Source organism: Ceratotherium simum, chromosome 38, assembly GCF_057802395.1.
Source record: "Ceratotherium simum simum isolate JZ-2026a chromosome 38, ASM5780239v1, whole genome shotgun sequence".
In the NCBI taxonomy this organism is placed as follows: Eukaryota; Metazoa; Chordata; class Mammalia; order Perissodactyla; family Rhinocerotidae; genus Ceratotherium; species Ceratotherium simum.
The window spans coordinates 25,099,834-25,115,471 of NC_141937.1; the positions used below are offsets into that span (position 1 = coordinate 25,099,834).

Here is a 15,638-nt window from a genome sequence, read left to right on the forward strand (position 1 = left end):
GTATTAGTTATCTACTGCTGCATAACAAGTTACCACAAACTTAAAGGCTTAAAACAATACACCTCTACTATCTCATAAGGCTGCAATTAAGGTTTTGGGCAGGGCTGAGTTCTCGTCAGAGGCTTGGCTGGGGAACCATCCACTTCCAAGCTCTCCCAGGTCATTGGCAGAATTCATTTCCTTGCCGCTATAGGATTCATGGCAGCTTGCTTCTTCAAAGCCAGGAACAAAGAGGGAGAGAGAGAGACTCTGCTGGCAAGACAGAGTCTTATATAACATAATGTAACCATGGGAGTGGCATTGTAGGATCCCAAAAAGGAAACCCCAACTCCAGTCTCGGGAAGGCGCGGACCCACAGACACAGAAGACCGATCTTGATGCAAACGCAAGAGGTTTATTAAGCGGAGCTCCGGGTCGACACGTATCTCTCGCAGGAGACAGAGGAGTCGACCCCGGACCTTAAAGGGCAAATTCTTATATAGGGTTTGGGAGCACAAAGCGGGAAAAGGTTGGCGCAGTCTTACATGATTGGCTAATTTAAAACATTTAAACAGTTACATTTTATGGCGCGAATTGCTATGGCGCGAAGCGATTATCAGGTTACACACACGCGTCTCCATCTGGACCCCCACCACCCCGACCCTCCCAAACTTATCCCTCTGGAGCACTCTCTTGTTCTCAATTTTTCCCCGAACAGTTTAGGGTGGGTCTTCCATGAATAGAGTCAGTCAGGATCGATAAACGTTCCCCCTTATACCAGGAATCCTTAGGGAGTGGAGGTGCCTGTCTCTAAGGTAGTAACTTTTTAATTTTTAATATAATTTTTACTTCTTTCAGCATCACCTTTGCCATATCCTATTAGTTAGATGCAAATCACAGGCTCCACCCCCACTCAAGAGGAGGCCATTATACAAGGGCGTGAACACCGGGAATTGAAGCCACCTTAAAGCCTGTTCACCAGCCACCCTGCTGTATATTCCTACTTAGTCCAGTTGTGAAAGAAAAGGTGGGCTGCAAAGCATCTTCTCTGGCACAATCCATTGTTCTGTGATGGAGGAACTTTGATCTTGGTAAAATTCTAGAAACAGAAAAGTCTATTTTTCAGGAAATATTTATGCAGTATCAGCAAATATCATATGTTCTGCTTTACCACAAATATTGTATCTTCTACATCATCTTGTGGTCAAAGGTGCCATTATGATTCAAAAAGTGTATGATTAATTAAATTGTGCCATAACATGTTTAGAGGACCTCTAAAAACAAATGCTAGTCAAGTTCTGCAATGTATTTCTTAAATGCTTAGTGATTGAGACATCTTAAAGTCTTTTTCCTCCAACTTACTATTATGTATGTTATTTTCCTTTTCATTTTACTTTATCCACATTATTTATATTGAATACAAGTATTAGAGACAACATCTCCCTGTGTTCAGTGTGTTTGTATGATGTGTAACACACCATCAGGGAATTGAGGTCTCCCATACATGCCAGCTGGTGAGTCAGCAATATGTGTATGAATAAACTGTGACTCTGCTGTTTAACTACTTAGTATGTGCGTTTAATTAAGTGCACAGATTCCTACAGGCATGTGGTTAAAGGGGCTTTGGCAGATTTCCCTCTGGAGGGCTTGGCACTGTGTCTCTGGAACGCTCAGTGGCATTGGAATTCCAGACATGCCCGCAAGTGTTACAGTAAGTAGGGCTTTAATGTCATTGAGGCCTCTGTCAGCTCATGTTTCAGTTTATATCCCAAACAATTTAATAACTCAGACTGAAATGGGGTCTAGTGATTTTTGATATATTATATCTTTTCGCTTCCTACAAAATTATCACTTATGAACAACAAAAAAAGGATGAACACCAAAATAGGAAAGTCTGAAAACAACCTGCATATGAGGTTTTATCCTTCCAGTAGTTATTCTTCAGTTGTTTTACTTTGTTTTACAAAGCAACTCAACGAGCATGGAATTTAAAAATAAAAACCTACAAAAAATAAAATTTTTTTCTTTTTTTTTCTTTTTTTTTAAATTTTTTGTTTATTGCAGTAACATTGGTTTATAACGTTGTAAAAATTTCAGGTGTACATCATTATACTTCTATTTCTGCATAGATTACATCATGTTCACCACCAAAATACTAATTACAACCCATCACCACACACATGTACCGAATTATCTCTTTCACCCTCCTCCCTCCCCCCTTCCTCTCTGGTAGCCACCAATCCAATCTCTGTCCCTATGTGTTTGTTTATTGTTGTTATTATCTACTACTTAATGAAGGAAATCATACGGTATTTGACCTTCTCCCTCTGACTTATTTCACTTTGCATAACACCCTCAGTGTCCATCCATGTTGTCACAAATGGCTGGATTTCATCGTTTCTCATGGCTGAGTAGTATTCCATTGTGTATATATACCACAACTTCTTTATCCATTCGTTCCTTGATGGGCACTTAGGTTGCTTCCAAGTCTTGGCTATTGTGAATAACGCTGCAATGAACACAGGGGTGCATGTACCTTTACAAATTGGTGTTTTCAAGTTCTTTGGATAAATACCCAGCAGTGGAATAGCTGGATCATATGGTAGTTCTATCCTTGATTTTTTGAGGAATCTCCATACTGTTTTCCATAGTGGCTGCACCAGTTTGCACTCCCACCAGCAGTGTATGAGAGTTCCCTTCTCTCCACATCCTCTCCAACACTTGTTGTTTCCTGTCTTGTTAATTGTAGCCATTCTGACGGGCGTCAGGTGATATCTCATTGTAGTTTTGATTTGCATTTCCCTGATAGTTAGTGATTTTGAGCATCTTTTCATGTGTCTGTTGGCCATCTGTATATCTTCTTTGGAGAAATGTCTGTTCAGGTCTTTTGCCCATTTTTTAATTGGGTTGTTAGTTTTTTTGTTGTTGAGATGCATGTGTTCTTTATATATTTTGGAGATTAAGCCCTTATCAGATGTATGGTTTGCAAATATCTTCTCCCAATTGTTAGGTTGTCTTTTCGTTTTGTTGATGGTTTCCTTTGCTGTACAGAAGCTTTTTAGTTTGATGTAGTCCCATTTGTTTATTTTTTCTATTGTTTCTCTTGCCCGGTCAGACGTGGTGCTTGAAAAGATGTTGCTAAGACCGATGTCGAAAAAAATGCAGTGACCAAAACACGGTGCTTTGGAATCTAATTTAAAGTATTTCAGACTAAAATTGATTGTGTGTGTGTGTGTGTGTGTGTAGTGTGTGTGTGTGTGTAGTTTTTATAAATGGGCACATTTACCTGCAGATAGTATTGAACTCCATTTGAGACAGAGCAGGGGGAAGGAAATGAGAACCAGGAAGAAATCGCCTCCAGTTCTGGCATTCACACACGCTCTGATTTAGGAGGATGAATATTTCCTGGGCCTCAGTTTAGCTCTAACTATCAGATTCTCTGCCAAGATGCAAAATGGAAGCACATATGGATGAGACATGATAGACTGTCTATTGACTTGATCCTTAGGCATCAGGGCATCAGTGTAACTAGATGCTTTGCTTAACTTCTCAGCAGCCTGTTTGTGATCAGCGAAGATGGAGAAGGAGGGTTGGGAGTGTAAGGAAATCCCACAAGGTGTGAGCATCTGAGTTTCTCGGTGTGGTGGCTGTGGGGACACCATGTCTTCCACAATGGGCAGGTATTGATCTGTAGTTGTTGGTTAAGAGCTCCCCATAGAAAGGCTGCCTCTACAGCTGGGGGTTTGTAACCATGGCATGTTAAGGGGTTTGCTGAGACAATCTCCAATTAGACCAAAGAATGAAGAGAGATGGTGAATTTATCTTTCTTTCTGAGGACAATCAGTTAGAGTTAAAACTCCTCATCTGGTGAAAGAGAAAGACATTGTCATTGTAAGTAGCATAACTTTAAAAATACACTGTATATGATGCTCATATTATTCTTGGTGCTTCTTTCTATTGCTTCATCTTGCTGGAGAATGTGAATCCCAGAACAGATACCTATAATGTCTTGTAGACTGTTCCGGATCTGAGAAACACTGCATGTGCTAGAACATCATTTTATCTGACAGTAAGTTTTCAGATGTCATTCTTGAATGCCAAATATTGTTCCTCAGAATGTCGGTTGGTTTTTCTCCCTTCACTCCTGTGTTTTTCCTGCTCATCGCCAGGAAAGCAGTAAATACAGTGTCTGTACCTGCTGATCCGTGCCTTGACCTCACACAACTCAACTTTCACCTCACTCACCTTCTCGAGCGTTGCCCTAATCACGGAAACCCACTGCTTCCTCCCGAGTCATCCTCCCTGATGCCTCTGTGTACTCGACTCTGACGGCTCCTCCTCCTTCTAGAAAACCACCTCCCTGGGCTCCCAGGACCCGCTGCCCCTCCCCAGCTGGCCTCCTGCCTCTCACTCTCCTCCAAAAACCTCATTACTTTGGGTTCCTCCTGCCTATTCATCGTGTTTACGGCTCTCACAAGGGTCTCTCCTCTTCTCTGGCTGTACTGTGGCCCTTCACAATCTCGTCCACTCTCCTGGAGCTACAGCCACTTTTCAGAAGACTCAGAAATCTCAGTCACAGCTTCTTACCTCACCCCACACCCCCCTTCCTCTGCCCTGAATGGACAATTGGTCTAACTCTCTGCTTACCTAAAAACTGAACTCATCTCGATGAACGTCACCCTCTTAGTCACGCTGGCTCTAACCCTAGTCGTTTTATCTCTTTCTCCCAGTTTTCTGATTGCCTGGAGGTCATGAGAATGTGGCCAGTAGACCCCCTTACCGACAGAGGGAGCATGGCCCAGGCCAGGCCTCTGGTTCCTCCCCAATGACATATTGCTGGGAGTGGGATACCAAGGATCGCCCCTTCCTGGGAGAGGCTAAAGGGTTCCCAGTGGCTTTGCCCAATTTTGTGTAGACTACAGCCTAGGAAGCTCCCCTCCCTCTCTCCTTCCCTCGGGGTCAGACTTGCATGATGGTTTCTCCGCCCTCCCAGCATTGGTTTCCTCCCTATACCCTTCCTCACAGGCATTTCCCCTAACAAAATCCTTGCGGGTTTAATCCTGTGTTGGTGCCTCAGAGGATCCAAACTAATACAAATTCCCATCCAGAAGGACTATTGACTATGCTAGCAGTGATTCCTTATCCATGTATAAATACATATCAGGTGCTCATTTAAAACCTGTTTAAAAGGATTAAATATGGTCAAGTCACAGAAAAAAATATTATTTATCAAGGATGGTGAAGTCTTTGGAGCTGATGTCAGGGATGTGGTAGAATGTCATTCAGAGAAGGAGGGGCCTCCCTAGAGGGTGGTGAATAAAGTGACAATATTGGAGAGGGGTGATATGAGGCTGTCATGGGTGTGAAGAGAGGAGATGACAGGGCAGTGGTGCAGAGCAGAGAACAGCAGGGACGTAAGCCCACCCTCCTCCCGGTTCTGAGAGCGAGAGGAACGGGGCAAACGTAGACCGATCTATCCTGTCCCTACAAACAAATGTGATTCGGTTTCTAGAGGACCCAGCCTCGTGCTGGGCACCATGGGTAAGGAAAAGGAGGAGTAGGACGTGGTCACGGCTGTCACACTAGCTAGTGCATATGATGAAGTGCATTTTGGTGTCAGCATGGCCAGCTTGTGATCAGGAGGTCAGAGCAGGAAGAAGTCAGCCTGGCATCCAGGGACCACTGACCCGTGGCCCTCTTTCCGCTCTCTCCCACTGCTTGCTTATGGAGACTCCTGAGTTAAAACTGGCTCCCAGTTGGACCCTGTGTAGCTTATTTGGTGGATCTTGCTTTGCCTGTGCTCATATCATATATGTCCAGGGACTGACTTCACATCCCTCTCTCCAGCATCTCCCACCCTGAGTACGCTCCACCTTTTCTCCATGTATTCTCTCGCCACCCTACCCCAGGTCAGCACACCCTCTGGGCAGCATTTTTTTTTTTTTTTTGAGGAAGATCAGCCCTGAGCTAACAACTATGCCAATCCTCCTCTTTTTGCTGAGGAAGACAGGCTCTGAGCTAACATCTATTGCCAATCCTCCTCCTTTTTTTCCCTTTTTCTCCCCAAAACCCCAGTAGATAGTTGTATATCATAGTCGCACATCCTTCTAGTTGCTGTATGTGGGACGCCGCCTCAGCATGGCCAGACAAGTGGTGCTTCGGTGCACGCCTGGGATCCGAACCTGGGCGGCCAGTAGCGGAGCGTGTGCACTTAACCGCTAAGCCACGGGGCCGGCCCCTGGGCAGCATTTTATTTGTCCCTCTCTGTGCCCGCTGTTCCCTCTACCATCCTGATGTGTGTGCACACGTCCTTCTTCTCCTCGACTGTGACCTCCTTGGGGGTGTCACTGTTCCTTCTCGTAAGTCCGTGTCTGATATCCGTACGATGCCTAGCACAGTCTTTCATTCCCAGTGGACGTTCAGTAAACATCTCTTGAATAAGTAGACAAGTGGAGCTGCCAGGGACGTTTTCGTGGAGTGGTGGAGGTGACTCTGCCTGGAAATCACTTCCTCCTCTTTATTTCTAAGTCACTGCCAACTATGTTTCATGTTCCGTTATTTCTATATAGATTCTTGCCCTTCACAAGACTCAAGACTTCAGAAGAAAGACCATTCTGCATTTTAAAAATAAGAATACTGAGATTGAAAGTAATTGTTTAGTACTGGAGACTATAGCTGCCAGGAATTTTAAATACACTTTAATTTCTAGTCCATACGTTGTGCTGTTTTCTCCTTTGTGGTATGTAGCTGAGGCAACAGAGCCAAGATTTTTCACTTTATAACTAATCAGCTACTGAAATTAGAAGGTTCATACAAACTATAAGCATTCTGCGCTTTGGTAACTGGACAATTAAAAATATTTTGGATCAGAGTTAACCTAAAGTCATAAATCACTAATCTGAAGTTTGGGGGCCAATAAGCTATCGTTATTGCTTCTTCCTAGATAACTTTAAACATTAGTCTCAAACTGGCTGGCTAAATCTAAGTCTGCGAGCTAGGGATGGTAGAGCTCTGGTGTAGGGCAGATCCTCTCTTCCTTACCCTGACGTAGGATCCTTGCAAAGCACTCTCAAGGCTTGATTCCCTGACAATCTTTTGCTCTTCTTAAAAACAACAACAAAAGAGTGTGTTTTTATCCTTTCGGATTCATTACCGTTTTTCTCCTTTGTGCTGCCTGTAGTTATGTGGTTATAGTGCCTTGGGGTGAAATCAGCTCTCAGGTGATTTTGCAACATGGTGCTGTCTTGTCGAAGGCTTGCTCACACAACTCCTTTCATAACATAAATAAATTAAAACTTGGTTTTCTTCTAAAAATGTAATGACGTTCATCGAGAAAATACTGGCAGTAGAATAGGATAATCTATTATTATCTATTATCTATTATCTATAGATAATATTATCTATTATCTTAGATAATCTATTATCTTAGGATAATCTAAGAACTGCTGTAATTGTCTTTATTTATTTATTTATTTCTTAAATTATTGTATTGAGGTCATATTGGCTTATAACATCATGTAAATTTCAGGTGTACATTATTGTATTCCAGTTTCTGTATAGACTGCATCATGTTCACCACCAATAGTCTAGTTTTTTTCTGTCACCATACATATGTGCCCATTTACCCCTGCACCCTTCCCCTACCCTCCTTCCCTTTTGTAACCACCAATCTGTTCTCCTTACTTATGTGTTTATTTGTTTATCTTCTCCATATGAGTGAAATCATACGGTGTTTGTCTTTGTCTGACTTATTTCACTTGACATAATACCCTCCAGGTACATCCATGTTGTTGCAAATGGCACCATTTTGTCTTTTTATGGCTGAGTAGTATTCCATTGTGTATGTATACCACATCTTCTTTATCCGTTCATCTGTTGATGGGCACTTGGGTTGCTTCCACGTCTTGACTATAGTGAATAATGCTGCAATGAACATAGGAGTGCATATATCTTTTTAAATTATTGATTTGGTGTTCTTTGGATAAATACCCAGTAGGGGAAGAGCTGGCTCATGTGGTATTTCTATTTTTAATTTTTTTGGAAATCTCCATACTGTTTTTAGGTGATAGCATTTTAATCTCTGTATTCCTTTCTTCTTTTCCTAGGTAAGTGGTGTGTTCTCTTCGTTGCTTCAGGGAGTGTTGATTTGTATGGTAAGTGTCTATTTCATCGTGGTGCATGGTGTTGCTTCAGAATCGCCTGAGGAACCAAAAGGCAAACCGGAAAGCACGAGCAGCCTTCGGACATGCTTTATGTTGGAGAGGCTGGTGTGTGTTAAATCTTTTTTAGATTATAATTTTGTTCCCTGAGATCTTACTTTGGAGTTATATTGTAACATACTTCGTTCTCAAGTCTGGAAGAGGGCCCGAGAGGTGATTAAGTGTTGATGAAAGCTTGCCTTTCATAAATTCTTTTTATGTGGATTTTCTTTTCTTTCTTTTTGCTTACTTCTTTCTGCTGTTATTGGATGTTTTTTTAATGCCCTCCATTCAGATTTTGATAAAATGTAGAACTCCCCATGGAGGCATTTGCTTACGTTTTTGCTACGTGTGTTGTGTTTCTCCAGTCTTTTGGCTCTTTTGTCACCAAGAACATCCTTAATCCTCTGGTCTCCTCCAGTGTCACGGTGACTTCATCTGTGTGGTATTACACGGTCCATTGGTCCATTAGACGGTCCATTGATACTCTGCACAACGTGGTGATTAAGTCCTGCTTTATAATAACATTTCTGTTAGTTTCTGAAATTGATATGTCCCTACCTTTTCTAGTGATACTGACAGAGACACATTTGCTTCTGTGGATTAGTGACTCAGAGTACTTGTTCTTCTAGGCATGTTGTTGATGCCAAGATTTCTCCTTTAAAAGAATGACTGAGAAGCAATCCAGAAGGGAAATGAATAGCAGGGAAAGAACATGAGTCCTTTGATTTGTAAATCAAATTTCATAGCAGAATGTACACAACATCTGGTGGTTTTATTTTATTTTTTGTGATTGTTGACTTCCACTTCCAGCTGATAGAGAAAATGCTAGAACACATTTCTTTTGCACGGAATATAGGAAATTAAGTCTCCCTGTGTCTGACGTGTACTTCATTATCTTATTGGTTATTCAGTTCAAGTTATTGGTTTTGTCAGAAGTAGTTGTTCCTAAAAGGCACTGGATTTGGTTCTGCCGTATTCTATTATCCTCTCCTTCACGTTCTCCATTTACAAACTCTTGCTCTTACGTTAATTAATTTATTTGAGATATATGTTGTTTGTTGCGTGAAGAGCCTTTATTTAAACATTTAGATTTATCTGGTTTTTTGGCTCTTGGAATTTCTGAACTTAAACTATGTTTTACTTGTGTTTAATATGTTTTTGTGTGTTTAATAGAACATGTTTGAAGAAGAGTACCCAGAGGTCAAGTAAATCACTCTTCAAACATTCAAAAGACTGTAGCTGTTGCTTTAAATAACTTACATGGGATTTTGACCCCATGCTGCTTTCAGTCCTGCTACAGAATTTTTCTATTAAAGATTCTGGATTAAAAAGATTGGAAAGCAGGAGATAGAAAGATGGAAGGGTGAGGAAGGTGAGATTTCCAACTTGCACAGGCTGTTACCCAGGCTTTGAAGCCTATCAGACCCACAGACAGTCCTGTTAACCAAGGCGATTTTGAGCAGCTTGCTTACAATGGGCTGAATAGGGCACCACATTGTAAGTTGACAAAGTTAGCCCGTGCCGGGAGGTTTTTATTCTTTGCCTTTTGACTTCATTGGGTGCCATAAATGAAATATGGTGGTGTAGATTTGAAAAGACCAGGGGCTACTTATGTATACCTCTCTGATGACGGGGGAATAACAAGAGGGAGCCAACACAGGATGTTTCACTCTATCCCTTCACTCAGGCGGTAGGAAATATAAAAACGCTTTGGTTCCAATCTGTAACCTCATTTTGGTGTGAGATCTTCCTTTATTATTGTTAAATTCTTTTCACTTTATTCAAGTAAGCCACCCAGAAAGGTCAAATATGGAGAAGTGGCTGGGATGGATTTTCACTATAAAGAGAACTTGAAAATCTCTTATTTGAGATACCATCTATTTTTAACCTAGGTTTCATGACTTATATTATGCTACTTCTATTATGAGTATCTTCCCCTGTGCAATCAGATGTACTAGAGTTTCTGCCAGTGAACGTTTCTAAAATATCATCATATTTCTTATTAAAAGATGCCAGTCTAACTGTCTATAACATATAATGACCATTGTGAATTTCCACTGTTGGGTAGAAGTAACTCTGTGATTATATGAGTGATAATTGCACAGCATTCACTTCCATGTTGTTTGAAAATTCTTTTGTGGTACTGTCAGCTGAGATACTATAGTTCTTCAACGTTAAATATTTGATTATACTAGGTACATTCTGTTATACAGTATTTATTATATAATCCAAATATGATCAAGCATAGAATTGGACTGAATTATGAAAGGCATTGTAATTAATCTCTTTGCTTAGTGACTTGTGTTACTACTATGCTGATAATGAGAAATATAATGTATCCTTGTCTTCATGAAGCTACACTGTTGGGGGAGGCGGTGGGGGCGTGGAGAGATACAAGACATACGGGCACCAAAAAAAACCCAAAACAGATAACAATGCGAGATAGACTATGAAGCACGGTACAGAAAACAAGTGTCTGGGGAGAACGGAGAACATTGAACATTTGAACAGTTAACAGGGCAGAGAAAATGTAGCTTCTTTTTGTAGGACTGACCTGATCTTTTAGAATTCTCATCATACCAGGTAGGGGGAAATTCGGACTTGCCAATTCACGTATTTCAATCTCTTCTCATTTAAACAGTTGAAGTAAGGAGACAAATTTTAACTCCCCGCAGCTTCTGGCTCAGATCATCTCAGCTCCTTCTACCCCACCCGCCACCCTCAGCGTGGCCGGTCCAGGAGGGGCTTGGGGCATTGCCTCTTGGTGTTGTGCTGGCTCATGTGTGTGTGCTGGCTGAGTTGTGTCGAGATTTGTGCGTGGCACACAGGCTGTTGCCGTGAACTGTGGTTTCGCCTCTCCAGGCCTGGCGTGTCCTCCTGAGGTCTAGCTAACTCACAGTTGGCCCCCCACTGGTGTGATCACCCTAGAGCCAGGGTGCAGGGACCGCTTGTGCTGGAGATCTCACAGCCAGCACCATCAGCTGGGTGCTCCGCCTTCCTGAGGGGGCAGTGGAGCTCTGGGATGGCTCCCAAAGCAGCTCGGTTAGCTCAGACGTGTTAGGACCTCAGGTCCTTTACTGCATCCACCCATTGGGACCACCCAGGTTTTCCCAGGCGCCCTTTGAAACAGTCTCTTCCCCAAACACAAACAGGGTGCAGGTTGCTCTCAGCCTTACTCTCAGCCAGTCTAACACATCTCCCTGCTGGGATTTTGAAATTGAGAGGGAAGGTCAAGATACTTTTCTCTGCTTCCCTTACTTCCACAACGTTCTCTTCTCACAGTCCTTCTAGAATGGTGTTCTTCTTTTTTTACATGCTATCATGAGTTCTCTCTACTTCTGGTGAATAGTAAATTCCAAGATCTAGTAGCCAGGCTTAGCTCTGATATGCTAAATGAGAGCAAATAGGACTTTAAACAATTCTTTCCTCTCTCAATTCTGACCTTCATAACTGTTGACTCAACTCAAAATTTGATTTCTGTCATCAAAAGCTGAATATTGACCCTTTCTTTTCTCCCTATCTCCATTCCTTCCTTCCTGTCTTTCATTCCTACTAACCCAGCTCTAATGCCTTCTACACACTAGGCAGGTCGGTGCATTGGGCTCACTAGTGAACAACTTATACACACGGAAATGCAAAAGAGAAAAGCTCATTAGAATGCGTCTACCATATTGTGCCGCCTTCAAGGAGACTGGTGAGGGTTCAGAAGGACTGTGTGTTTGATCAACAAAGGAGACATTAGACAGTGTTTATTATATGTGATGGCTTGTGTTGGGGGCATCTAGAAGGACTGGGGCTAGAATGAAGGAGAATGTGGATGATTGGCCAAGGGATTCAGTCACATAGAACCACATACCCAAAGTGATTTTGGCAAAGCAGCGTTCCAGTAAGATGTTCTGAGAGATACAGATCAGTTCTCTTTGGGGTTGAGAAATGCCGTCTATTCCCCTTGGAGACTCATAATGTATGTTAGGATATTAATATTTCAGATAATTCCTACCATGTAGGAACACATGGAACACCATTTAACCCACGTGGGTCACATTCGTGTAATACCCATTAACAATCCAGAAAATTCCCTTTGAGAACTGCTGCCAAGGTACAGTGATGAAGCTGGGAATAGTTTTTGGTGGGAATTAACATAAAGAAAGTAGGGCTTTAGAAACTTCATCCAATTTTTATTGAGGACTTACTCTATATAAGGCACACTGTGATTAGTCAGTCCAGAAAGATGGGTGCCAAATGAATCCTTGAGTACTTAGAATGTCTCAAAATTACTGTCTTTTTGATTAAGAAGTATAAGATATGGACCATTTAAGGTCAGTTTGCTGTATAGTGCAAGTAAACCAGTCTGCTTTTGTTTGAAATATCAAGATAATCACAGAATAAATTACCAGCCCTCCATCAGAAGAATTGTTTATAGTGAATACTGTATTCCCTTTGCTGAGTAGACATGATATATTAATGGTGATAGATATCAATTATATTTGACATTTTGAGCATAACATCAAGGTATTCCAAAATATTCTTTCATGATAATAGTGTTTAAACTAAGCCTTTTTGGTGATCTCTGAAAGTACATATATGAAATAATACTTGGAGGGGCCTACATTTCATTTTATAATGAATTCTCTCCCTTTTTAATTGAAAATGTTACAACTTTTTATGTTAATCGTGATAGAATGCCTCAGAGGACTTTTTAAATTATATTTTTATGGCTTGACTAATTTTATGTTTTAATTTTTAATTTCTTTCTCCTTTCTTCATATAGTACTCTGCTTTCTAATGTGCTTTTATCTTCAGTGAGTACCCTGCATATTCAAAGCATCCTACAGCCCATGTCAATAGTGCAAATGGTCCAGGTCTCCAATTTCATTCAAGGGCACTTATTTTTCAATAATCAATTTGTCGTCCTTTAAAAAATGTAGCACATTTTTAAAAATAATTACGTATTTTTAAGTCTTTGTAACACATGGGCGTCCACTGTAAATCCTTGCTTTGTCAAAGGTTATTTATTCAACTACAACTTCTCTCGTTTTTTTCCTTCTTTCTCTCTTCCTTTGGCCATTTCAGCCATTTGACTATCAGAAGTCCTGTCAGGAAAGATAGATGAATACGAAATTTGGAGCTAAAGACCTGTAGGGAAAGACTGAAAGGGTTGTGAAATATCAGGGCTGCAGAGGCCCTTACAACTCACTCAGCCTGGGGTTCTGTTTACAGGTGAGTACAGTGGAAACCGGGATGTCAGGAAGGCAAAAGGACGGTCCATTTCAGCCTCGTCTGTGGCGCCCAATCCAGTTCTCTTCCTGTCTCATCAGGCAGAATTTTCAAGAAATTTGAAACTGTGTATTGGAATGTCACGTGGGGATTATCTATGGTAATTTCCAATTCTGCTTATTTTTGATTATGTTAAATTCAGCTAAAATATATAACATAGATATAGTTCTACTAACGCCCAACATCATCATCTTCCTTCAGTCAGCTTACACAATTATATATTGTAGGTAAACACACTCATTATTTGAAACGTAAATATTTACATGTACAATGTCTAAAATTCCCCAAATACAGGTAATAACACATCCTGTGGTTTATTTATCCATGCCAGAAATATGTCTTTGATCACTCAGTTTTAAGTTCAACGCATTTTATTAGTTGACATGCCAAGGAATGACCTATAATCATGATGAAGTTAGAGCTTCGTATTGCAATAAATTATCTACATTTGCTAGAAAAGTTAAAACTATTTAAATTTTTATCATAGAAAAACCTAAAAGAAAATATAATTGTATTTTTATGGATAAACCATTTTGGAAATTTCACAGAAAAAACAGCTTACCACCAGCTGGTGACAGGGTTAAAGAGACATCTCAGAATGGGTCACAACATAGCTTTATTCCAACATAACCTTACACTGTACTTTGAAGGTGTGGATGCGGTCAATAGCTTTTTCCTTTTCTATTTACTGAAGTATTTTTATTCAATACCTAAAGTCATTGTTTTATCACCTTGATGTTTTCAGTTTGGATTGTATTGAATTGCGTTTAGCAAGTGTAATAGTCTGTACCTTTGCAGTTAAATTTAGAAAGGGAAGTCTGAAAGTGACCAAGTCCATCTTAGGATATCACATTGAAAACAGCAGCTTAATAAGGATATATTTGATAGTATCTTCATTCCAGATATATTCACAATTTGGGGGGTTATCTATGAGTTTTTCCATTTAAGGAGAAAATTTTATGAAATCCTAGAAGCATTTAATAGAACTCTTAATGGTAAATTCTGTAACTGTATACAACACTGATTATATTGATAGGAACTGAAGAATATTGCAAATAGAATGTTATAATTCCAGAATGCCTAATTTTAGTAATGACATTTAATTCCTCTTGTCTGAAATTAACAAAGAGTAAGTTAGAAGTGACTTTATCTTGTTAAATTATAGGTCTTAATTTTGATTGCAATTCACGTGAGAGCACTTAGCTGAAGTATTTACCTGCATTAATTTACACTGTTCACACCTCGACTGTAATGGATTAAAAGTCTACATTTTTTATGTAAAAACAGTTAAGTCATCTCTAAACATTTTATTACTTGCGGATAATATTACAAGGCAATTACATATTTCATTTTGTTGCCTCGATAAACTCTAAAGCCTAATGCTTTTGTTTAATATAAAAATTAAGGTTTCAGAATCACCGTAGTGATTGTTTCCTGTGGAAGAATGCATTACTTCAAAGATTTTAAATTGCTCGAGGGTACAAAGAAATATTAAAAAATAATTTCATAGATCATAACAAAGCCGATGTTTTATACTGTTTTTCACAAAATTTAAAATTAATTTGAGCAGCTAAGTCTATTAACATCAGAGTAGATCAGTTTAAGTGAAAAATTATTTTCATATGTATGCTTTTTTTGTGAAACAATTTTATGAAGAATATTAATGGATTTTTTTCTTACATAGTTAATCATTTACCTTATTTGGTATGTTTTCTTGGAAAGCAAATATATTTTCCTTATTATGTCCCTCCTAGTGGATATTAAAAAGTCATGCATAACATTTTTGCTTTACATCCAGTGATATAGCATTTGTACAGTTATCTCCAAGAATTTCATTCTGGATGCCTCTGCACCCGTGAGAAAGTTCTAGGCATAAATAGTCCTCAAACTGACAGCACAAGTAACAAAGCATCATTCTACTTCTATGGTTGAACTTATTTAATTTTGCCACCAAACGCGTCATTTCCTCCAACTCCCAGAATCCAATTGTGGTCCCTGCCGAACTGCATTGTTGGTGGACAGGGAATTCGTCTTTACCTAGCCCTGAGCCTCCTCCTCCTCCCTAACCCATATTACAAGAAGATTCAACTGCATTTGATGTTCAAAGTGCAAAGGACTTTAATTACCAAGTTAGATTAAAGGTATCATTATCTGTCACTTAATCAATTATTGAGTGCCACC

General features: G+C 40.1%; 1 protein-coding gene across 1 annotated transcript in view; it reads left to right on the forward strand.

The window, feature by feature from the left end:
- Positions 1-15,023, forward strand: part of SAMD5 (sterile alpha motif domain containing 5) — a 388,798-nt gene extending 373,775 nt beyond the window's left edge. Inside the window, exon 2 of the mRNA XM_087425205.1 lies at positions 8,085-15,023. Coding sequence (XP_087281331.1) covers positions 8,085-8,288 — 204 coding nt within the window. The 3' untranslated portion in view covers positions 8,289-15,023. The remainder of the gene's footprint in view (positions 1-8,084) is intronic.
- The last annotated feature ends 615 nt before the right edge of the window (positions 15,024-15,638 follow it).